Source organism: Lissotriton vulgaris, chromosome 11 (genome assembly GCF_964263255.1).
Source record: "Lissotriton vulgaris chromosome 11, aLisVul1.2, whole genome shotgun sequence".
Classification (NCBI taxonomy): Eukaryota; Metazoa; Chordata; class Amphibia; order Caudata; family Salamandridae; genus Lissotriton; species Lissotriton vulgaris.
The window spans coordinates 251,769,654-251,794,549 of record NC_141699.1 but is presented as its reverse complement, the minus strand read 5'-3'; the positions used below and the strand labels follow the sequence as shown (position 1 = coordinate 251,794,549).

General features: G+C 41.2%; 1 protein-coding gene across 1 annotated transcript in view; it reads right to left on the bottom strand.

Annotated features, from left to right (window-relative positions):
• Nucleotides 1-24,896, bottom strand: part of LOC147679584 (rab5 GDP/GTP exchange factor-like) — a 117,919-nt gene that overhangs the window by 50,803 nt on the left and 42,220 nt on the right. Inside the window, exons 3-6 of the mRNA XM_086943167.1 lie at nt 20,729-20,859; nt 18,667-18,815; nt 8,098-8,167; nt 6,334-6,469 (exon numbers count right to left, since the gene is read on the bottom strand). Of these exons, the coding sequence (XP_086799293.1) occupies nt 6,334-6,469; nt 8,098-8,167; nt 18,667-18,815; nt 20,729-20,859 (486 nt within the window). The remainder of the gene's footprint in view (nt 1-6,333; nt 6,470-8,097; nt 8,168-18,666; nt 18,816-20,728; nt 20,860-24,896) is intronic.

Below are 24,896 nucleotides of genomic sequence, written 5' to 3'. Positions count from 1 at the left end.
TTGTGGTACCTCAGGGACCATGTTTTCAGTTTTTTTGTCTTCCCTTTAACCAAAACCTTTTGTTTTCTCCTCACCCCTACATTTAAAGAATACACACATACAAGGGTTTTCAGTCAGACCTCTTTATCCATTGCTCTCTTGTGGTATTTCCCCTGTGCACAATGTTCAGAAATGTCTAAAAAAAAGTCCTAGCCAGTGCCAGGGACTAGTGGGCCAATGTGCCTTTTTAATTAAAAATGTAAATATTTTCCCTTTCACATTTTTTTTTAATTTCTGTTTAATAAGGTTTTTATTGTTCCACAGATATTTCTAAATGGATCTTACTGATGCAGACAGTGCTCTGAATCTCTTATGTGCACTGCTGCAGCACCCTCGTTTGAATGGTCTTTAAAATTCACGTAGGCGGTAAGGTTTGATTTTTTTATACATTAATTAAAATCATTCAAATAAAAGCATGCATTGGCAAAGCCACTAGCTCCTAACCGAGATCTTAACAAATGTATTTTCCAATGCTTATATGTAAGGATGTGCTGATTAGTACAAGTTAATATTTTTCACTAGGTCATGGCACCGATACTTTGAAAGATTTACTCAGTTCAACATTTCACAGTGGTATCATAAGACCCTTTAATTTTAGAGGTGAGCTAATTAGCTAGGTTTTAGGTTGATCAGTGATGAGGTTTCTGGTAGTGTCATGGGGCCCATCTTTTAAATGTAGGCTAAGGAGTGTGCTTTAGGTCTTGTGCTAGTGTTATGCAGAAAAGTGTTGCTTAAGATGCACCAATAAACTTGGATGTAGGTGTATAGCCTTGACATAAGCTTATCTCATTTAAAAGTGTGCTGATGAGTTTTAATCACATTTGATGACAGTGTCATGTGGCGTATCCTATTTAAAGTTTAGGATTCATGGTGGGGACATTGGGTACACTTGTTTTAGAAGTGTTGCAATATTAGTTTTTTATTATGCCATATGACCAATCTCTTATAAAAGTGTTGAGATTAGTTTTATATTTTATGGTGAAAACAAGGGCCCGATCTCTTAATACATGATAAGTTTAATGTACGGGTTTGTAATAGTATCCTGGGGCCCATCTCTTTTACAAATTTGTTGATAAACCCAGGTGGCTGAAGACACACACTATGTCCCTTGAACTCATCAGTCTAGAGTTTTGTTGCTATAACTGCTATACTAGATCCTGTGACTTTTTTTATTTACTGTAGTTTATTTGAAAGTGTAGACTTCACCCGATGGTAATAGACCGCCCCACAAAATAAGTAATCTAAAATATGAAAAGATTACATACCTAGTTCTGAATTGCAGGAGTTTGAAGTCAAACGTTTGAATAATTTCCACTGCTTACACAGACCCTGGAACACTTCTGTATTGGTGTATTTCTAAGGAGATTACATTGTAGCATTTCTTTATCCATGAGTTCATGTAAAATCATAGACCAGTGCTTCCCAAACCTTTTAAAACTACAGCCCAATTTTAAGAACGACAAACTTCAGTGACCCACCTATCTTTAATGGACACGAAGACTTCGATGGTTTTATGTAACTAGAGCAACATGTGGCTGCACACTGTCATTTACAGACAGCACATTTTCCATTGAAATGGCCACTAAACTAAATTTGCACAGACATACAGTTTTCCTTATAGAACTATTTATTGCACACAAATGTTAGTGTGTGGAAATCAGGTTTCAGTGAATATTTATAATTTGTGCATCACCAAGTAAAGTTTATTGATTTGCTACGATCTCATTAAAATCTTTGTTTTCCTCACACTTCAGATTCACATAGAATATGTGCTTCCTTTCTGGGTTCTTAACTGCTGTATGTGTAGAGGTCATTTACAGGCAATTACATTTTGTTATGTGTTACAAACATATTTAAACATCCAACAGACTTTCATTTCCCCCATTCTTAACCCCCAAGAAAATTGGTTGCCCGCCCTGTCTTGTGGTAGTCAGCAATCTCCATATGCCTGAGCATCTGTGTAGTTAGGGCATTCACTTTGGCTGCATGAAGTCAGTGACACCCGTATGCCAGATGGGGCTACAGCGAAGTCAGGGCCTTTACCCTGGAACGTTGTATCAAGAGGATCCCAGCTGGGGGAGCATCCACAAGGGACCTGCCACAGAAGACCTCTGCCAAGATAACACTAACAGACTGCTGAGGGAGCTGCAGAGAATATGTCCGGAATAGACGTGGGCTGTCTAGGTGCTGTGGTGGCCTGATGCACCATCGGTAAGGATCGCCATCGATGCAGGGATAAAAAAAAAAAAAAAAAAAAAAAAAACAATCTCCTTCCTCCTTAAATAGGCTGCAACTACGGCCTTGCACTTCGAGAAGGCTCATAGGGCCGATTTTAGGCCAAAAGGCAGAACTGTGTACTGATAATGTTCATATCCCACTTGGAATGTCAAGCATTTACTTCGAGCTTGTGATAACAGGAATGCGAAAACGAGCTTCCTTAAGGTTTATGGCTCAAACCAGTTTTTTTTTCTTTACCAACCAGTAGATTTGATGGAGCCAGCATGCTGAACCTTTTCTTGGCAATAAACTTGTTGACAACTAGCACATCTAAAGTGGGATAATATTGTTTCATCTGACTCTACTTAAAGGTTGGGAAATACCGGGAGTAAAGTCTGCGTTCTGTTGGTACTTTTGCTTTCTCCCGCCTATAGCAACAGAAGATGAGTTTCATGAATTAGTAAAGACAAATTGCCCTTGGAATAAACAGAGTACTTCTTTTGACTGAAGTTTAGAACCAATCTGTGGTCATCACTTTCCACTATTCCAAGTTGGAAGTCCTGCCCCCCCCCCCCCTCCCCAAACACAGGAGTTGGTAACTATAGGGGTTGTTTGGCCATCATTTTCTGCTGCCAGGTGAATGTCTTCCTCTTGAATTAGAAGTTCTTAGGAGGAGTGGGTTTTTGATTCTGGTACCGCTTACGAAGTTGCCGTCTTTGCAATTGCCTCTAATGCTTCTGAGGCTGGTACAACCATTTCAAGAATTGAACCCTCCGATAAATGTATTGCCAGTCTTTGGGTCTGTGGTTTTTCTGCTCTGCAAGACCAAACCCCTTAAGGACTCCGTTTCATTTTTTACCACAAGCATCTCTTCTTCTATGTGCTGTCCGAAGAGTGCTAATCCGGAAAAAGGCAAATTTGTGATCTTTAGTTACACCTCAGGTTTTAAAGATTACAGACGTAGCCATAAATACCTTAGGGGAATGCCATTGAAATAGCCAGTTGCAGCATGCGTAGCAGAGTCTACCGCTGCAATAATAAATACATTATAAACCAGAGATCTTCTTTAAGCATTTTCATCAAGTCTTGCTTCTTATGTTTTGGCAAATCAGAGACAAAGGATTTCATGCTGTCCCATGTATCTCTGTTATTTGCCTTAGGAGGGATGTAGCAAATGTGAAGGACGTCCTAGCTTCCATCCTGTTGCATTCAACTCCCTTCATTCTTTCTCTGGATGAGCAGCTGATACTGGAGGGGATTCATGGTTTCGCCTGCTTGCAGCGACTATCTGAATCTAGCTTAGGATCAGTATTGAGGAATGCTAGGTCTTGCTTAAGAAACTTACATTTTTTTTTTTTTAAGATGGAGAGGTGTTGTTGCCTTGACAGCTGCTCCAGACCCAGGACAAGAGGCAACAGATGGAGTGTCTCCACCATGAGAGATGCCGTTGGCAGTGTCTGAAAAGGATTACTCTGTTTCACCTCTGGTGATAACATCCTGGAATGTTAGAATGCCATCTACTGGAGAGACTCTGGATGGAGAATGAGCCAGTGAAGTAGGGGGATCATCAAGAGACAGAATAGGCAGACTGAGAATGTGAGTGTGATCACAATGTTCTGGGGACTAACGTGCTTCATGGTGATGTTATCGTAGTTGAAGAGAGTTTTCACTTCCTCAATTGAGGCATCAAAATTGCTTTGGAGGGCTTCTGTGGTGGAAAGAGATCGAGGCGCTCGAGGTATCTGCCTGGGTCTTCAAAATGTATTATCGGCCTTAGTCGACAAAGAGGGAGGAAGGGGATTTCCAGGATCAGCAGCCAATCTAAGTCAATCTGATCGAGAAACTATGGTTTGTTTCTATTCTCAGTTTCTTATTGGGAGACTAGGTAAATAAAGACAAGACACATTGCTGGACATGGAGATAAATAAATTTGGGACCTCTTAATTGCTGATGGATTGTGCAAGGTTCCTTTAGGTCTCATCGACGATGACTGTCAACATAAATCTTGGGTCTCTGCAGAGTGGTGGCGAGCAGTTCAATGTTGAATGAGCTCTTTTCATTATCGATCTTGAATGTTTGGCTGTAGACCATTTAGAATACCATCTATGTCAAGGTGTCACTAAGTCATCCTTGGACGGTGAACATGCCAAGGCCGGGCCGCCCAAAGGTGATTTCATAGGTCTTGGCCTTAACATTCTATGACTGAGAGCGGTGTCAGTGCCTGCCTCGGCCACTGGACCCCTTCTCTTTAGCTCTCCCTCTGTGGAGTCTTTTTTCAGATGGTGGCAAACTTACAGAGGCAGGTTGTGAGGCTGACTTTTCTAGCCTCCTCCAATCTTCTTCAGCTCTCATGCCCGCATCATGCCCTTAAACCTGATGCCTTCCCCGTATTTTAGTGTTCTTTTTTAGACATTTTTTTTAAAAAGTGTCACACTCACTTACAAAGTGAGATACAGGGAGGCAGATCATACAGACCGTGTGGGCATCTGTAACTGCTCTCTTCCTTCCACATGAAGTGCACTTGGAGAAGAGTGCTGACATTCTTACTAAAAATGCTAATCCGAGTCGAAAAAAAAAAATCGAACAGTAGATGTTAAGAAGCTATATATGTATGCCTACTCTACACCAGAACTTATCCCATTTCATTGTAAACATAAATGTCGCTTCACTGTGATCAATAAAAAGAATTTTAAAAACAGTGGATGTTAGAATACTATGTGTAAAAATGTTTAAAATGATTTCTGGACAGAAATATATGAATTTTTCAGAGGTGTGAAGATTGTTCTTTTTTGGGCTTGCTAGAACAAATTCAGAGACGCAACTGACAGTACAATACAATGTGGAAAAGGAAACCTCCCAAGTTCCTAAAGAGATAGGTCTTTATTTTTTTTACTATTAGTGTAAGCTTGCAAGGTTGCATTTTTATCTTTATGTACACAATGTTTAAAGGGAATTTTGCATGGCAGATGCAGCAACTCACTTTATGGCATTCAGTAGAAAATTAAATCTATGTTAAACTTTAATTGTCTATTATTCTACATGAACTCATTAGTCAATGAGTAAAGGCAATGGATAAAGGCATTCTACAATGTAATCTCCGTTGAAAAACAACAATGCAAGAAGAATTCCAGGGATCCGCACAAGCAGTGGGGAATTAGTCTAAGGTTGATCAACAAAGATGCCATGATGCACAAGTATGGATTATTTTTAAACCAACAAATAGTAAAGAATAAAAAAGTAATACAAATAATATACAAACAAATATGAAAGCATGTACAACAGTTTGAATGACTGTAGCAGATTTGACGTGGAATGAATAATAATATTAATTTCTATTTGTAAAGCATGAACATAACCCCCCCTTAGGGATTTCAAGGAGCTGGGAGCCGTCTGAGAGAATAAGTGAGCTATTGCCCACAGTCACATGATGCTGAGCTGAGCTGCCACCGGCGATCAAACAGTAAGCCCCATGCTAATCAGCCACTGTGGCCACTGCGCCACACCTCTCTGAATGAAGAGAAATAAATACAAGAAGGGAGATGAATGATCTAAAGACATAGGGAAAGAAAGACTAGTGCAGCAAAGAGCATTTAAGGAAACCAATAAAACTGGTGTTCAAAAATTGTGAAAGGCAGGCTTTTGTTAAAGTGTGGTAGGTTTAATATGGAGGCAACCAAATATCTTGTATTAGGTGAAGGAGCAGTGATGTGGGACAAATGTTATGTTCAAGGAGAGTTCACTAAAGATCGGGTTGTTCTTTTCGGCACTTCAAAATGTCCACATGCAAAACCACTTTAGAGCTGAATTTTGGTGCTTTTGGAAATAAACTTGTTTGGATTCTAAAGCAGAACACTATTAAAATGGTGATGAAGGACCTAAGGCAAACCAATACAGTTCTAATATTGTTGAAGTGTTATCAATTTAACAGGCATATCCACCATTTACATGGAGAGAACAGTCTATCTTTCCGAAAATTGTGCTGTTAAGTTTATGTTCTTTGGTCAGTCATTGCGATTTTCCAAATTTCATACTGTGTTGATTAGCTTGAGTACTCTTGGACCACTGTGTAACAATTACCGTATTCGTCTCTGAATGAGGAGATCCTTCTGTTCGTCCTGTGAATTGTCTGGACAAAAGACAGATTTATAGAGCCGGGTCATAACCATTTTTTCAATATAATCCATTAATCGATCACATTCATCCGTAGGAGAGCCTAGAAAAAGGTAGATTATCAGAGAAAGCCATGGAATGTTTCTCACTTGACATTCGAAGACAACAGTGGGGGGGACATTGAAATCTCATTGGTGTGACATATACCTTTGGAGATAAGATTTTGTATATTGAATATCTTACAAATGACATGAAAAGGTTATACTGTTTTTAATTATATGTTGTAATAAACATTTTCTGAAACATCTGTTGCATCTAGGAATGAGACAAAATAAAAACATTGCTATTCCACTACATGATATACTGTAGAAGAAAGGGAATACTTACACTTGTAAATATTTCATCACCAATAAGAAACAGTTTTCAGAAATACTCCGCCATTGCATACAGACGGTTTACATTTATGGAAATGGCAAAGGCCATGATGATTACCGCCAAATCTAAGACATCTCGAGTTTTGAATAATGCGTGTGTCAGCATTTGAGGCTCATTTAGTCATTTTCCTTCATTCAGTCACAGAACAGTGCCAACTTGATGCATGTAACAAAAGAACACCAATGACATATGTAGAGGCATCACTGGCAGCCCCAATTCACAACCATTTCACAGTCAATTAATCATGCTAGTGCTGTAATGAGTTTTAAATATGTGGCATATTGCAGTAGATCATGGATGAGGACAACAATGTATTACTCCCCTCTGACCACTCTCTTTCTGACTGAAAGACACACAGACACACAAAGCCAACATGTTTATCATTAATTGTAAAGTTATGAATAATACACAAACGGACACCTAAAGAAGTGACCACATATATTGTATTGAAAGGGTATATTTCAGAGTGTATTCTTTGATCTTCCATTCTGAATTATCTTGCTTTCATGGTGCCGTACAATTATCATTGTGGGTTTCAGACTCTGAGTGAATCAAACCATCCAAAGTTGAAGGATGAGCAATGCAATGTCTGGCTGTAGAGGAATGTTGTATGGTAATGTCAAGCATTACGCATAGATAGCATGGGAATGGATAAGTATTTGTGTGGAAGCAAAGAACTGCAGACTAATATTACGGTAGGCTAAAAAGTAAAGCGAAAGTTACATTGTCAAGTCAGGTCTAAAAATCCATGTAGGTTGAGGACTGCTTTCCTCCCATCTGTGCTGCTGCCAGTGAAAAACAAACACCATAAATTACCTAGACACTCTGATAGCATTACACTGATGTGTGTGCCCCTAGAAAGTTCAAGCACAGCTAGATGAATAAATGAATAAAATTGTTAGTTGCATGGAGGTCAACCACTTTTTTTGTGGAAGCAGACATCTTCTGCACAATGAAAGCAAGCACCTCTTTATCTTAAGAGTTTGCACCTTTCTTATTAGCTCACTCTAGACTTCTAACTTCAAAGGATCCTACCTCGTCATCAATAACTCAGTGGATGAGGGATAAAGGCACACAGCACTTAGAAAGCAAAGACGCAGTATCTGGCTATATACAGATCATTGCCACGGTTGGCATAGACTTGCAAAAGAGCCAAATCATGAGGTTCTGTTTGAGTCCTACTCATGGGTGGAGGCTAGCAATATATTTGCGGATTCAAGGCTTTTATAAATCGTAACTTGAGAGCTTGACTGTTGCCTGCGTGCTGGGTATACATATGAGCGGGCGAGTCCTTACCTTGGAAATGGTTAGTCATGCTCTGATAGAAATCCTGAACCGTATCAGATAGTTCCTCTACCAGCATGTCCTGTTAATGGATAATATGGACAAGATAGGACAGGTTCAGTAGAGGCAGAATGTCACATCCTAAGAACTCCCATCCTCCACCCTTAACAACATGGGATACAAATGAAAGAACATGCATATTAAGACATTCAGCAATGAATGAAATACATGAAATTGCCATCCTCTCTACGGAGCTTTAGCTAAACTTTCATGAAAGATAACCAACACTGAAAACAAAATAAGAATCCATGCTCCTATGAAGGGCCTAGCTTCTGCAAGCTGTATATAAAATTGCCATATACGATCCTTACCCCAGTGTGGCACACACAATGGCATTCTCCTTTCAGAATGTATGCCAAAGAAAACAGTACTGATTTCAAATAACAAACAGCTTCCTACGCCAGCAAAGATTTTAAGTCCAGGGTTAGTTAGTACTATACATGCTGAGCTGAAAAATGCTTTTTAACATTCCAGGCACTGTATTATGTAAATGTAATGTAATGTAAATGTAATGTAAATGTGATGTAAATGTGATTAAACAAAAAGGACTAGCTTAAGTTGACCAAAGTGTTACAGTACTCAAATTAGTTCTGTCACGGGCACCTCGTTGGTGTATTCATGAAGCCCTCACCCACCAACCTAGTTGGTGGCATGCTTCATCATCGGGCCCACCCAGTGACACCGAGTATGTCCCGGGTGTGCTACGACGCCTGATAGCATCAAGGTCTGCCGCTCTAAACATTTGAGCCACACTTCTCCACTGTTTTGGTTTGGCATAATAACATTAAATCCATCCTGCAAAAATAAAAGTAGCTTCGGATGCATTTATTTCGCTCTCCTAGAGTTAATCAGAGAAGCACAGCTTTATCAAGACACAAGTATAGATCAAAACCACAGATTGAGAGTGCTGCAAAGATTATGCAACTCGCTAGCTATGAAGTCTGGGTAGGTCCTGGCATAGGTGAGGAGCTGCTTCTGTTTGCTGAACACATTTCCAATGCCTACAACACTATAATCTGCTCACCTTCAAATAATGCATTTTGACATTTTTGAAGCAAATTTTTAAACATTGTGTTAGCTACTGCTATCCATGCTGAGCTGAAATACGTACAAAGGAATCTTACCCTTCCAGGCATAGTATTACAGATTTGACTTGGTGTAGGGCCATGCCAGTAATGTGGAATAAGTAAAAGCAGTTCCAGCCACACGCGATCCATGCTGGTTAGTGAAGCATAGCTTTGCCCAAATAAAAGAGGGGCTACCAGCACACGCCATAACCAAACATTCACAAGTTTGGAGAGCAGTAAGCAAATGCAAATCACAAGCTAGATACCCTGGGGAGATCCTGAGCTTACGTTCACAGCGGCTTGTTTGTGGAGCACAGCATAAACACTCTGAAGAGTCCCACCTCAATTGCCCGTTTTTCTCGCAAACATTTTACAGCTTTTACACTCCACATACAATGGGTAAGTCAGTGTAGTGTAACAGCAGGATACAAAAGGGGATGATGGACGGAACGTTTGAGCAAATCAAACACTCACCCCCAGGCAACTGATCTGGGTTTAATCCATCACCATTATTTAGCTCACTCAGCCACCCCAGTTCAGACATGGCCATATGCAAATCAGTCTGACCCTGTGCCTCATGGGAACAGTCCAGCCCGAACTGCCAAGCCAGGTCTTCCCTGGACCGGAAACAAACATCCTGGGACCGGTTTCAAGCGATATAAAAGGGGATGATGGACGGAGCGTTTGAGCAAATCAAACACTCACCCCCATTCAACTGATCTGGGTTTAATCCATCGCCATTATTTAGCTGTAACAGAATCACAATAATTAGACCTTGCGAGCAATGCCTCTGCTCTAAAAAAAAATTATAAAGCGCATGGTTCCGCCACCTAGCGCAGGGACATGCAGAGATGGCGTTACTTTGCGCTTTATAATTTTTTTCATTATTATTATTATTCGAGAATTAAATGCAAGTCAATAAGAATTGTTGTCTCACGTTAGCTATGCTGTATAATTAACGTGTGTTGTTTAATATTGGTGTTCCAAATAACAGGCGTTATTCAGACACACACACATACATATATATATCAATTCAAAAAGGGTGTCCCCTCAAAGGAGTCAACACGCAATGAGGGTAAGGCTTCAGCGCTTTATTGCAGAGCGCAGCAGCTATGACAACAAATCTCTTCACAGCAGTTCATTAAGCAGACGCGTTTCGTGCACACCATGCACTTCATGGGCTCGAAGGAAAAACATTCGCATCACCATCAAGCACTTAAATATCCTTATGACCCGTCCCAGTGGGCGTAGCAATCCCATCGCTTTCTGGTCAATGTAGTACTGGCAATCTTACTTCAGTGAGTAGTGCCTGCGTTGCAGTACCTGTGCGGTCTTTCTTTGTGTTTGTTTGTTTCTTTGTGTGGAATAAAGCTCTTGAAACCTCTTTCAGCAGGTGTCGGTGTGCCTCTTTTCAGTGGAGAAGTTGGTAATTGCTGGATATATATATACACATATATATATATATTCCAGCAACCTCTCCGGGGAGAGAATGAGTCGCATACAAATCGCGGTAAGTTCACTAAAAAAAGCTCAGTTTTCCTAATGCATTTCGACCATTACCTTTGGGCTTCTTCAGAGGAGGAGCCAGGCATGCATCTTGGGCCGAGATCCAACTAGCAGGGTCATGTCATTGCTCATTTAAATGTCAAACCCTCCAGTGGGCGTTACTGCAATGTCGAGCATCCTGGTACCTGTAGTTATCCCACAGCCTGTCAGTAATTACCCTTCAGTGGGTGATGCTTAATTGTTTCTGCCATATTCTTTTGCTGCGCGATTCCCTCACAAGCCTTTTCAGAGTTTGTTTGGAGCCAGAACTAAGGTTCAGTCCATGGCGGGTGCCGCTGCCCTGATGCCTTGCGGCGAATTGCTTACACTGTCTGTTTCGGGCAGTTAAGGCGCTCTTTATCTGGCGGTGCGATGTTCCAAGACTAGACCAAGCTGTCATTTATTCCAGCAACCTCTCCGGGGAGAGAAATAGTCGCACAAACATCGCGGTAAGTTCCCTCTTTTAATTTCACTAAAAGAGCTCCGTTTTCCTAATGCATTTCGACCATTACCTTTGGTCTTCTTCAGAGGAGGAGCCGGGCATGCATCTTGGGGCTGCCATCCAACTAGCAGGGCTGAGTCATTGCTCATTTAAATGTCAAACCCTCCAGTGGGCGTTACTGCAATGTTGAGCATCCTGGTACCTGTAGTTATCCCACAGCCTGTCAGTAATTACCCTTCAGTGGGTGATGCTTAATGGTTTCTGCCATATTCTTTTGCTGCGCGATTCCCTCACAAGCTTTTTCCGAGTTTGTTTAGAGCCAGAACCAGGGTTCAGTCCATGATGGCTGCCGCTGCCCTGATGCATTGCGGCGAAATTGCTTACACGGTCTGTTTCGGGCAGTTAAGAAGCTCTTTGTCTGGCGGTGCGTTGTTCCACGACTAGACCAAGCCGTCATTTATTCCAGCAACCTCTCCGGGGAGAGAAATAGTCGCACACATCGCGGTAAGTTCCAGCTTTTAATTTCACTAAAAGAGCTCCGTTTTCCTAATGCATTTCGAACAACGGACATTGATCTTTGAAGGAGGCATATATCTCATCCTATCCTGTTAGTGGCAGTTGCTCTAAACTCTTATAGATGGAGACTTAGGATCCAACCAAAGAGGCAATCAATGCCTCTATTTGTGTACTGGGAAAGGTGGGTTGCTTAAGATTTTCATCACTGAAAATTCTTGATTGTTGCAGGAGTGGATATTGCTGTATCCTTCCACTTCCATGAACATTGGCACCACTGGTCTTCGAAATACTGTTGGAATGGTCTCATGTGGAGATGAGAAATTTTAAACAGTAAAATACAAGACTCCATCAACACGCAGAGAGTGGAAACTTAGCAGGCTGTTAGGTATTGTAACTCCTGAGAATTGAGACAATTCAGGCAGGTGGAAGATAGTGTCTGCTGCAAACGAAACTTACTTGCTTTTTGTGTAATCCATATCAGTATAGCAGATGGACTGGGCTGATTGAACAGAACTGACTTGCAACACCAGGTGCAAGAACGCGGTGATTCCATACTTCAAATAATCAGTGCCCTGTTGAAGTGTTGGACCTTTATCAACCAGTCATCAAGATATGGCTAGACAAGTACTTCCATACTTTGTATATGTGCCACCATTACTGCTGTGCACTTCTAAAAAGAACTCTTTGCAGACTTTAGACCAAATGCAAGAACTATATGTTGTTTAGGATAGCTGCCCACCAAAAGTCTTAAAGTTTCTCAGCAACTGAAGCAAGACAACAGATGCACTAAAGGTCTATGGCACACATCCAATCCGAAGGAATTGGGAGAGATCTCTAAAAACATTCACAATTTTTCTTTTGTATCCATTTTTTGGATTACTTGTGCTTGAGGAAGGGTCTAAACTCGCTCTTCTGTCTATTCTTTTGAAGCAGAAAGTAACAAGCAGAAATTCCTTTTTTGGATGTGGGAACAGTCTTCAAGGCCTGCCTATATCAGACTGTTTATCTCGTACAGAAGAGGCTTTTAACACAGTATGTTCAAGTAGACCTTGAATTAAAAGGATTCGTAAGAGAAGCAGATCTTGGAGGAAGCAGCTTGAAAATGGCTGATGTCTTCACTGGTGATATAGGCATAGTTTTATTCAATTATTAATCTGGATTTCAATCAATCTGGATTTGCTAATCACCGTGAGGGTATCCAGATGCTGAGAGTACTGCTAAAGAGTGCTCAGTTGAACATCCAGGTCTTGAGTCCATTTTTTTTATTCCAGCAGCGATGAAGAGGTCCGTAGGTGAAGAGAGGGTCCCATAGCAGGATGACCCTATATGCAAGTTATTTTCTATGAGAGTGACTGGATATGTGACAAGAAAATCAATGAGGGTGATGCCTGGGAGCAGAGCAAGACATTCTGGGTAATGATCATCCAGGCTGAAAGGTAAGCAGTGGAGCGCATTCACTAGCAGTGTTGGAGCCAGAGGCCTTCGGCGAGGAGAAGCAGCATGGAGAGCAAGTTGTGTCGATGCTGGAGGAAACACTGCCTGCAGTCATGTAAAGTGTGGAAGTACAACCTTTTTGTTGAGATTCATGATAAAAACCCAAGAGGAGAGTTTCTATGAGGAAAAGACCAATCTGCAACCTCTACCAGAGGGACGCCATCTCCCGTAGTAGAGTAAGACCTCAAGAGCTCTCAATTCAAAGTTGGTGGGTAGCATCAGGTTGGTCTGGAGACAAGTTGAAAGACTTGTTTGACACTGAACATTATGTCTTTCAGAGGCATATCTGTAATGGTCGATGGTCTCCTGAACGCCTAGTAACCAGACAGGGAACAAATGGCAAATCTATTAGTCCGCGATGTCCTTGATCTCGATGCGGACAGTAAACCTTGGTGTCCATAGGTCCTTCATCGCTTTATAGTTCTAGCTTTGCAGGAGTCTGCAGAGATGGTAGTTTAAGCTAAGGTATAATGAGCCTCTTTTCCATGCTCACTGGTCCATCTTTATATAGATTTCTAGTTAACTCAGATCTTTTCTGCTCTGAAGCTTCACCTTCTCTCTATCCATCAGAGGTCTTCTAGACATCTTTTGAGAGATAAAAATGGAGTTATGCATACTGGCTCAAACACACAACCACTGAAATACACCAGTTATAGTATGCAATGTACACAATGCACCCAATAACTCATGCCACTAACCATGTTCAACTCTTGCTTGACTAACTTTTCCCTAGTACCACTAGCAAATGGACGTTTTGTGTATGGCTTGCAACGTAAATAATGTCCTGTTTGTGTATGTTTCAAACATTGTCATACCATTATTTCTCAAAAACTCATTTTTGCCACACCAATAAAAGCACACGCTCAAAGTGAAATTCTACTTTCATGACAAGTTTGGTGGTAAATCCATGGAGCATTTTTGGCTGTAGGCACACATAAAACCTATATGAGCTAAAGAGGTAAATATCTCTTTTTCACCCCCCCCCCCCCTTTAAAATAAGCGAATTGCACAATCGGTGCAGATCCACCCATAGGAACAAGTAATAGATAAATTTTAAAAAATGGCCTTTCATTGGGAAGTGCAGCTGAACCATATCTACACTGTGGCAAATACCACTGTACAATGTAGATATTTTTTCTTCCAAAGTTGGCCACACAAGACAAATAGACAAGCAAACAATAACCTTTTTACCTGTGGACTTTTACTATGGCTTTAGATGCCCAGTTTAGTAGCCGTTCCTTTTCCATTATGATTTCCAACTTTGATTTACATTTTCATATTTTAAATCCACATTTTAGTCAAGATTCTCATTAGATGTTGGCTCCTAAGAGTGATTCACGATCTTTAAGCTTGTAAGAGGAGCCCAGCACGGGTTGGGTGGCCCCTTATCTGTAATTCAGCATTGAGAGGTTAGTAGGTCTTCCGCTATACCATACTCCTACAAGCATACATTTTACATCTTAAGCTTAGCCAGGGCCTCTGGGAAACCCGTGCAAGGCAAACCATTTCTCTATAGAGGCATGTTGCTTTTCAGCAAGGTGAATATAATTGAAAACCGACTCAAACGATCCAAATGAGGATGATTGGACTATAAATTCAGTGCTTATGATTAACAGTTAAGATTGTTGAAGGAGATGGGAAAATACAAGCAATGCATCGACTAAAAGGCATAGCCGTCAAACATCAGCCAGACATTTTTCATTTACCCAAGATGGTGGCCAACAGATTCAATACCTCCTCTGACTAAAGGGAGCTTTCTGGTGCGCCCTTTACCAGACTGCATTCAGACCGAAGCGCCAATCCAGATCGCATCTTCAATTGAGGACTTCACAAAGCAGCTGGAACCGATGTTTTTTCACTTCTATCTTGTTGAGTCCTTTCTCTATCTTAAGGTCTCCAAGACACTTTTCAAAATGAAAATAGACAACAGCCCAGGACTTATTTTACACCCAAGGCAAACCCAGCGTGACTTCTTTTTGATTCCAGAGTTCTTGTTTTTGAGTTCAATGCTTCTTTCATCTTCAAACTGGCAGTTACTATTAAGCTACAAGCAAAGAAATGCAACCTGGGCAGACTTTACAGAGGAACCAATGTGCTTAATCGTCCTGTGGAAGAGCCTCATAATTTTATCTCTACACAACATGACACACAAGTTAGTTCCTCGAGTGGGTCTTCTCCTATCCTTCACAAATTATTCCTTTATTGGCCTGAATCACAAAAGACGGTGTAATGCAAAAATCAAGATCACATGTTTTGCATATATTATTTTCAGCCTTGAGAAAGCCCAGGGCACATAAGCGCCGGTAGTGTAAAATGTGCTGGTTGAAGCTCTGATCTCCACACTATCCAGACTACTACTTGTCATGTAGTGAAGGAACACCAAAACATGTTAAGTATAAATTTGCATATTTTATTGAATAGGATAAGCCGGATTTGGTTACAAATGACTTTGGGTTATGTATAAATGAGATTTTGTTTTAGGATGCAGGGTGCCTTGCTCCTGCCTATTATTGAGACCCAAGAAACAGCATATTAAATGACATGCTTCATTCCTTTCTATTGCAGACTGTTAGCACTACAAAGAACCTCCTCCTCCAAGATTTAACAACACTGTATGACATATGAGATACTACTTCTTTACAGAGACGTTCAATTATGCATGATTTATAGAATAGAGCGGTCTTCCTAGGTGTCAGTGCTGTATGGAGCAGATCTGTTCACTGGGAAAGCCCCTCAGCGGTGCATGGAGTGTGAGCGACCGTTCCAATCTTACCCATCTCTGAAAATCCACAGCGCTGCGTGAACCGTTGGCCACTCGCTTTCCGAGCCTCCTAGTACCTTATGGAATATCAGACATGGATCTAACATTCCTAGACACATAACACACTGAACATGCATGGCACAAGGGGTTTTGCATATGATGGAGCAAGGATTCGCATGTGAAGCGACTTGCTTGTACTCATGAACCTCGAATAACATCTAACGAAATAACCAACTTGTTTGTCATACTAATTTCGCAAATCTTAAACTTACATGGGGAATCCGAGAGAAGCTTGCTTATGCGGTTTCTAATCCTAATACGCTTGCATCTAAAATGGCTGCTGCTACCCGGGAATTTCTACTGCGCATGCGTCTGTCATACCCACGTGACATGACGTACTCGCAGCTTTGGAGGGAACCTTGTCACATCTGCGCACTAGTGCTAAAATGGCTGTTCTGTGTTCTCACATGCGAGAGCTTGCATTGCTGCTTTCACTAAACTGTTCGTTCTGCTTAATCAATATGCTATAGTTTATATTAAAGTAATGGGTATAGAGTAGAGATTCATGGTATACAGTGTGATAATTTATTACTGTGTTCTAAATTGTTTCCTTTTACTTTTCTTGTATCGTATTCTTCGGCCTGGGAGGTGCTTACTACTCCATTTTGGAAGTCTTTTCTTCACATGTCACCCTGCGGAGGAAAGATGAACTCTGCAGCATTGGAGCCCAGCCAGATGGCAGCAACAGCCAAGATGCGCCTGGGAACCCGACCTGTGACCCAGCTAGAAGGAGCTGAACTGTACTGAAAATTGTTACAATTGTATTCAATGTTATATTCACCATTGTTAACCAAAAGGCATATGTCATGAGAACCTGGAATTTAAGGGGCGTAGACAAAACTTGAATAGGGAGACTGAGAAAGTCCAAAATTTAGGTAGTGTGATGACCTGTCCTCCTCCTTTGTCCAATCAAAATTGGGGATCCTTACACTTGTAACATTGGGGGGTGGTACTCTGACCTGAAAAACAGTATAATTAGCATAGGTTTAGCTAGAGAAATTGTCCGACTTGTCCGAATAGCTGACCTATCACTGACCCAACGCACTCAATAGGTGACTGAAAGCAGAGAGCTGCGGAGCACTCTGTTGGGAGGTTCGAGAACCCAATCGGGGTTTTGGGAAGTGAAAGTGCTGGAGAAGCACTTTGCTGATAAAATTTATAACCCGATCGGGGTTTTGGCTGATTCCTTGCAGAGAGGGAGTAGCGCAGGCGTTGCAACCGAAACTGCGGGTGCTGGTCTTAACCTTTGGTGATCCGGTCCGGATCCAAATTCTGTGGTTATCCGGTCCTGATTGTCCATGAGCTGCACCTGCTCGCCTACTGGCACTGAAGTCTTTGGGGTTCCTCCGGTCTTTTCCAACTAACCCGTGGCCAGGGTTGGTCTTCACTCTATCCTATGTAAATATAAGTGTGTAGGTGATTGTAAATTAACTTGCATTCCTTTTCTCACCTTCTTGAATTTGCAAAGCTTGATTGCATATGTTCCTTTTCTTTCCCGTCTCTTGGTAAATGAGATTTTTATGTATTATTGACTATTAGCGTGTTCCAATTTTCAACCCACCTTTAGCCAATGCTATATGTTTCTTTAAGAATATATGTTCCTTTTCTCACCCTCCCTTTAAGGAGATAAGCTGAATTTAATAGTATGTTCCAAATCTTACCTTCCCTATAGTTAAGCTAAAATCTGAATGATAGATTGCAAAAGTTGTGTTCTCCTTTTCAAACTGCCAATGAATTGCGAAAGTCTTTGGGTTTAGTATGTTCCCTTTTCTTTACCCTCCTTTAATCAAGTTGCGAAAGACTGTTTTCTAAAATTAGCATGTCCATTGTTTCTACCTTCCCTTTACTTCAAAGTTTCTAAATGGTTGGCATAATCTATCTTAATTATAGCTACACGCTGTTTCTGATTTTGGTTAGTGATGGTCCGATTGCGTTTAACTTGTGGCTCATGACTTATGATGATGCTTATGATTAGATAAAGAGTTTGAACCTACCCTGAGTCTGTGGTTATTATATAATTACAAATGTTATAATGTTTTGAGTGCCTTTTTTCCTTAACTCAACTCCCTGATCCATTGCGTTTAGATACCCAGTGTCAAAGATTAGTAGGTTACTGGTATAGGATTTAGAGATAAAATCAAAAAATACTGGTAGTAGAGCGTGAGTTACCTAAATAAATGTTAAGGTATATGATTTGGAATTATGGGCCCAGGTGAGTATTGGTAAAATTCTAGTTGGGTGACCAGACGCGCTCTATCGCATATATCGACAGCAAGAGTTGTGGCATTGTATGCCACAGTGTGTAGCTTCGATTTAGAGAGTGAGCTTCAGCACTGCATTGAAAATAGGACACTAGAAACATTGACTTCCTAATTATGGAAACATACAATAGGTCTCATACTATGAACAACTCTTTCATGTATGATATAGAATGTGATTCTCTTCCAAAAGGCATCCAAAACTGAAATTCTTAGCATTGTTTTACCATGATTTGAAAAGCCGATAGGAACCTATCATGCTGCTCCCTGTTCTGAAACTCTCCTCACAAAAGAGAATTGTCTGAAGTACAAGTATCCCTATGGCATAAAACTTCATTTGCATGCCTTTTCTTAGTAATCAGAAGTTTCTTAACCCACCTCTTTTGCTTGCATGCTCTCAATAAAGCCGACACATTGTTTCTGAATGAACTGAGTAGCAGGTTTCCTAAGAGATTTCAGAAAATCTGTAAAGTCGCCAGTACCAATTGGAAGAGAGGTCTTGGGAGTTAATGAATTCGGCAGCACATCTGCAAAATATCAGGAGAGAGAGAGTGAGAGAAAGAATCAGGAGCACTGAAGGATACTTAAAACATAGCCAATATGCCATTCAGACCTATACGATATACATTGTATTGACCCCATGTCTTTATGATGATTTAATGTAGTTGTATTTTTTGTTCAACTGTCCATCATATGCTGAAACTAGAATGGCAAAGGTGATCTGGAGCCCGAAGAAAGGCTGATGGTTATCAAATGATGTGAAGTGCTCTCTTTGCACTCCATCGCAAGAAAATTAAACCCCGCATTCCTGCTGATGACTTTAAATCAGTGGTGCAATTACTGGTCCTGTCTAGACTCAACTATGGTAATGCCATTCTCTCTGGAACTCCGAAAGTCCACCAAGCCCCTATTGAATCCGTACTTAACCTTGCTGCCGGGCTTATTACCGACTGTAAGCGGTTTGATCACATCTCCGCCATCCTCAAAGACCTTAAATGTCTTCCTATCGAAGGCAGATCCACTTACAAGACTGCTTGCATCAAGCCCAAAGCCCTTCATCAAAACCCCCATCTTACCTCTCTGATAAACTCCACAAAGCAGGCTGTTCTAGAACAATGAGGAGCACTAACACTCGTCCTAGTCCCTCCCTTGTTAAAAAAGAAAATCAACACAGTTACGCTCTTTCTCTAGAAATGTGCCCTCCGTCTGGAACGCCCTCCCTAAAGTTCAACGTTGCAACCCCTCCTACCTCAACTTAAAAAAAAGACCTCAAGCTGCACCTTCTCAACAAATACTGGGGTCCTTAATACCTTGTCACTGGACACTCTTTCTTACCCCTGCCCTGACTGTATAGGTCCCCTCTACTTATTGTGTCACCCCCCTCCTCCTTTCAATTCTTTCATTTACAACCACCTCCCCACCCTTCTATTGTTCGGGTAGTACCCACCTACTCTCACCTGCTTTCCCCTTACCCTTCACTCTCCACAGTCGCCCTTCACTTTCACGCCCTACCCCCTCTTCATTCACTAACTAACTTTGCTTTCTACCACTCCTACTATCTACGATCTGTTGTTTGACTAAACTCTAGTTAATTTATCTCATTTAAAAAGAATACTGTTTGAAATTTTCAAATTGCCTTGTTTATTACCTCATTGTACAAATGTTATATTGCAATTCTGCATTACCAAACCTTGTAAAGGGTTCTGATACTCTTGGGTCCAGCCAGCGCTACATGAAACCTTTTAAATAAATAAAGTCCCCAGTCAGCAGACAGCATTTGGGTATAAGAGAGGTGAACCGGTTGAGTCCACCAGAGCTTTAACAGACTTACAACTGTCGACCAGGAGAACTGGCCCAGGAGAGGCCCACAATCTACTTTTGTGCGAAGGCTAGCAAGCCCCAAAGCACATGGGGGGTAACTCCCCGACCAGATGTACCCAGCACCTTGTTTGATTTAGGTTCAATTTCTCCCAAATTAATGCTGATTGTACAAAGCTTTTATATTTTTACAGAACACAAAGTCACAAGTGAAAATATTAAAACTTCGAACAACACCCTGTTAAAAGACATAAGGGTTTTACGCATGCAGGATCAGACTAGATTAGCGGAGAGGCATGCCAGCAAAGAACTTAAAATGTAGCTGCTAATATGACCTGCAGGTGCGTTTGCATATCTGGCACATCAAAGCATGCAGCATCTAACAATTTGCAGGCCACAAAGAGACCCCATTTAAAATGCTTAGCTGCATTGAACAGACAAGGTTAACTGCTGTGCACCCCTTTCGATTACCATTGCAGAAGGAGGAAATTTGAAAAGAGAGGGAAGGAGGGTCCAATGAGAACCAATTGCTATTAAGAGCTATTCATGCTGTAGTATCTCCCCTTTTCCATTACTTTATACAAAGGAAGAATACCATTTATGAAGTTCTGTAGTCTTGTACCTGCTTTTGCGGAGTTCTTGGAGCTGCTAAAAATCTTTTTCACAGTATTCATCCGACGCCATTTTTCGCTGCTTTTTTTCTCTTCAAACTTGGCAAAAACGTACCCGGTTTTACCATCTGCTGGACTAGCCCTTAAACAAAAATAGTATGATTATTGGACTTTGAGCTTCTTGGATCGTTATAAGCAATGTTGGACTGGGACAGAAATAGGCCTGGCACTAAACTAAAGGTTGCCCCAAAAAGTGCCCACATTTGTAACTCAGCACAGTTTTTAACTTGTAAAACGACGCTTTATAGGTCTTTCGCAATGTAAATGAGACTGTATGCATTTGTCCTTGATGCATGCAATGTTTAACTACAAAAGCAGTGAGCTGCACAGTGGAGTCGTAAGATGATCAGGATTTGGGATGGACTGTTTCCATAAGGACAGGGTCAGTGCTGATTTGCATTAGGTGGGCCTTCGTTTAGATTGGCACAGTGGGCGAAAAAGAATGGGTTGGGCTGCAACCCAGAGCAATTGCCCCGGATTTGAATATTTGAACGCATTCATTCCATCACCTTTTGGGCGTTTGACTGCCAGTAGTATGCCTGGAAACTTGTTACTAATGCAGCTTCCCAAGCCTACTGCTGTCAATGTTTGTAAATTCCAAAAAGTAGTCCACTTGGACCCATTCAAGTGGAACTTCTGTAGGTGCAAATTTACTACTTTTTTGGTAATCAAGTCACTACATATACTTATTATTAAAATTAGCAAGTTTAAATCCCTTTATTAAATTAGAAACATGTGAAAAACCAACACAGACATAGCAGACACAACTTACAATCACTTAAAAAAAAGTGTATTTCTTTAATATGTGGAAGTGTGTTGCCAAAGTACATAAGATTACATCATTGCATAGACAGACATTTATTTATAGTGACAGTTTTTAGAAATATTCATGGCTCACCCCCAACAACTATGCCTGCAGTGAACTAAGAAACAAGTCAGTGGTGATTAAACCCTATATTTGACCTAGATTCTGATTACAGATGAAGCAACATTGCAATGTAATAAATTGAATAAGAGGTGCTTGTACAGCGTAAATTCTGAACTAAACCTTTTAAAAGAGTGCTTATATAGAAAAAGAAGGCTCTGTGAAAAAAATATTTGCCTAGAATCACATCTTGAAATTCAGCCATGCAATCTCTCAGTTCAATTCAATATTTATTAAAGATTTGGAACTCAAATGAGGTCCACAGTACATACAAATTATTACATAAATAGAATTAAAAAAAAAGAAGGAAAGCACATTTGTCGGTCCAACATAAATTTCCAAGAACCTACTTAGCCGGTCTAGATTTTCCCTCAAAACATTAGTAGATGTGGATGTTTACCCTAATAGGGTAAATAACTACGGTTTTCAACAGTAATAGAATTTAGCTCATAGGCAAGAAGAGGGGCCCGAGAGACCTCAACCAAAGCAAGAGACGTATGTTTAAGACCATATTAAAAAACAGCAGCTTCATGTAAATTTAGAATAATATGCATCACATCGGGGCTAGTTAGGATTTTTCAAGCATTTAGGAAGCAACACATAACCACTTTGGTAAAAGAAAGGCTTTGGGATTAACAGAAGGATTGAGGTAACTAAGGATATCCCAGAGTGTGCAAAAAGCAATAAGTAGCAGCCAGTTCATGTGCAAAATATAAACCACAATCCAGCTTCTGCAGAGAGTTCAGTTTTGGGTTAGCAGCAAGGAAAAAAAGTAACAGGGCATATCCTAATCTGTGCAAAAAGCAATTCAGTAGCAGCCAGTTCATGTGCACAGTACAGTTCAATGTCCCGCTTCAATTGAAACAAGCATTTGCAATGCAATAGGTCTCGCATTTGGAGGGGGTTTTGTAAACGATAATGCCTTTTTTATGTTGTTTTTTTTAAAAAACAGATAAACTAAAGGCATGGTCATTTACAATGCCAATAGCTTACAACTCTTGCAAATGCGAGACCTATTGCATTGCAAATGCTGGATCTGTGCCCCATGCAGCCTGCAGGTTGCGATGTCACGACCATGGGCTATAATTTTACTTCCCTGGTTATTCCAGTGTTTCTCCTGAATAGAACTTTTATTTTAAATTGTTATTTGGTGACCCTTTTCACTTCATGGACTATTTTGATAATTATTTTCTGTATTTTTGTTAATAACGTTTTCTATTTATGAATAACGCTTGTTTAGACCAAAGGTTTCCAGGATGGCCGCTGGAAACCAAAATACCTAGATGAATACTCTAATCCCAGGTTGTAGCCCACCCACAGGGCTTTACGTTTCTGCAAATGACAGGATGAGCTACGGGAAAGCGGGACAGACAGGCAAACGGGTGGATATAGAAAATATTTGAGCCAACAGACACACTTAGCTATGCGAGAGCGCGACCATCACAGACCGGCTGACTGTAGGAGACAGGAGCAGGCAGATGAGCTATGGGAGAGAGGGTCAGACAGAAGAACTGATTTAAGAAACAGGTTGGTACAGACATACACCCCCACCGAGATAATGTGTGCGTGTGTGTGTGTGTGGGAGGGGGGGGGGAATAGACATACAGCTCTAGGGGAGAGGCACATGCATACTGACTGGATTAAGAAACCGATAGCAGCTGCATCAACTATAGAGGAGAGGGAATCTGGAATCGAAGAACAATGTGTAGACCGGCTGGCAGATTGTACATGGGCCATGTTGGCGGATTAACCTTCCCTGAGAGGACAACAGAGTAAGATCAGAGTAAGATCTGTCCGATGTAAACGTGGCTGAATCCGCCAGAGTGGATGAACCCGCCGTCGGAACAGCCGTTCTGCGAGGGAACCATCCTCACAAAATCCTGTACTCGCCCTATATGGCTTTTCACAGAGGTGACTCCGCAGGTCAGTTTGGACCAGCCACTAAAGGCCCGGAGGAAGATGAGGCAGCCTCAGAAGTGAAATAGAGCGGACGGTGGAGCTGGCGGCCCTTCCATCAGCGGGCTGTCAGCCTCACTCATAATAAAGAAGATATCCGGATATACACGTGCAATCCACATCCTGCACTACCGCCTCGTTAAATCAAGACCCAAATATCCAATTGGGACACAGGTTACAACTGTAGCCAATGATGCTCACTGTTAAATCAAAGTCGCAGAGGTTCAAAGTCAACCCACGGTAAAGTCAGTCCTTGGTGCTGAAATGGTATCCTATGGCCGTTTGTTACAATTTACAATCCGTACCCTGTCACTGCGCCTTTGGAGTCCCTGCCTACGCCGCTGCATGTTTCATTGAGATTTATAACAAAGACCACAAAAACCGCACAACCGCAAACGTGCCTAAGCTTGCTGCATGACGCCGATGCTGTGCTGACGCAGCTTGAGGCCAGCCACTCCGCCGCGCCCTAAGGAGTGTGCCTGGGACTCGGCAGAATGCAATGCAACAAAAAACAAATGGCGCCTTTCCTCGAGCCCATGGACTCTCAGCACCATCGTTCAAGCCTAAAATAGTGAAGCATTAGGGTTCAGAATACTCTGCGCAGTGTGGGGAACACTTTTATCTAATACAGATGCAACTTGGGTGGATTTAATTGGTACACTTGAGTTCAAGAGCAAAGAACAAGGTCCCAATAAATTGAGTTCTGCTTGCCCATCTTCCTTCATCGAAAGGTTTAATTCTGGAATTCTACATGAATTTGTATTTTCTTTCTTAGCTTGCAAGCTGGGCATAGATCAGCCACTGTAGCAAAAGTCTTAGGATCGAAAAGCTGCTGTAAAGTAGAGGAGTGTAGTTTATCCAGTATATCAACATTTTCAGTCAATTCGTTTTCATTTTTCCTACTAGAAAAAGGCTTACCTGCCTGAACACCAAAGTCCCACCCTTTAACTTGGGGAAGATAGTCTGAGTGGGATAAAGCAGATAGAAATTTTCCGCCGAAAGTAGAGGTGGAGAGGTTCATTTCCCAGGAGTATACTTTCCTTTTTTTTTTTTTTGATTTAAAGATTTTTATTGAAAAAATAAAGTGGCATATACATTGGCAGTTTTACAACAGTGCTGAAGAGAGAGAGGAAGGAAGAAGGAAGAAAAAAGAGAGGGGGGGGGGGGGTTAGTGTGGCTTCTTTAAATGTTCGTCGAGTTGTTTCCACATGTGCTCTTGGGGCGTGTGTTCTTTCGAG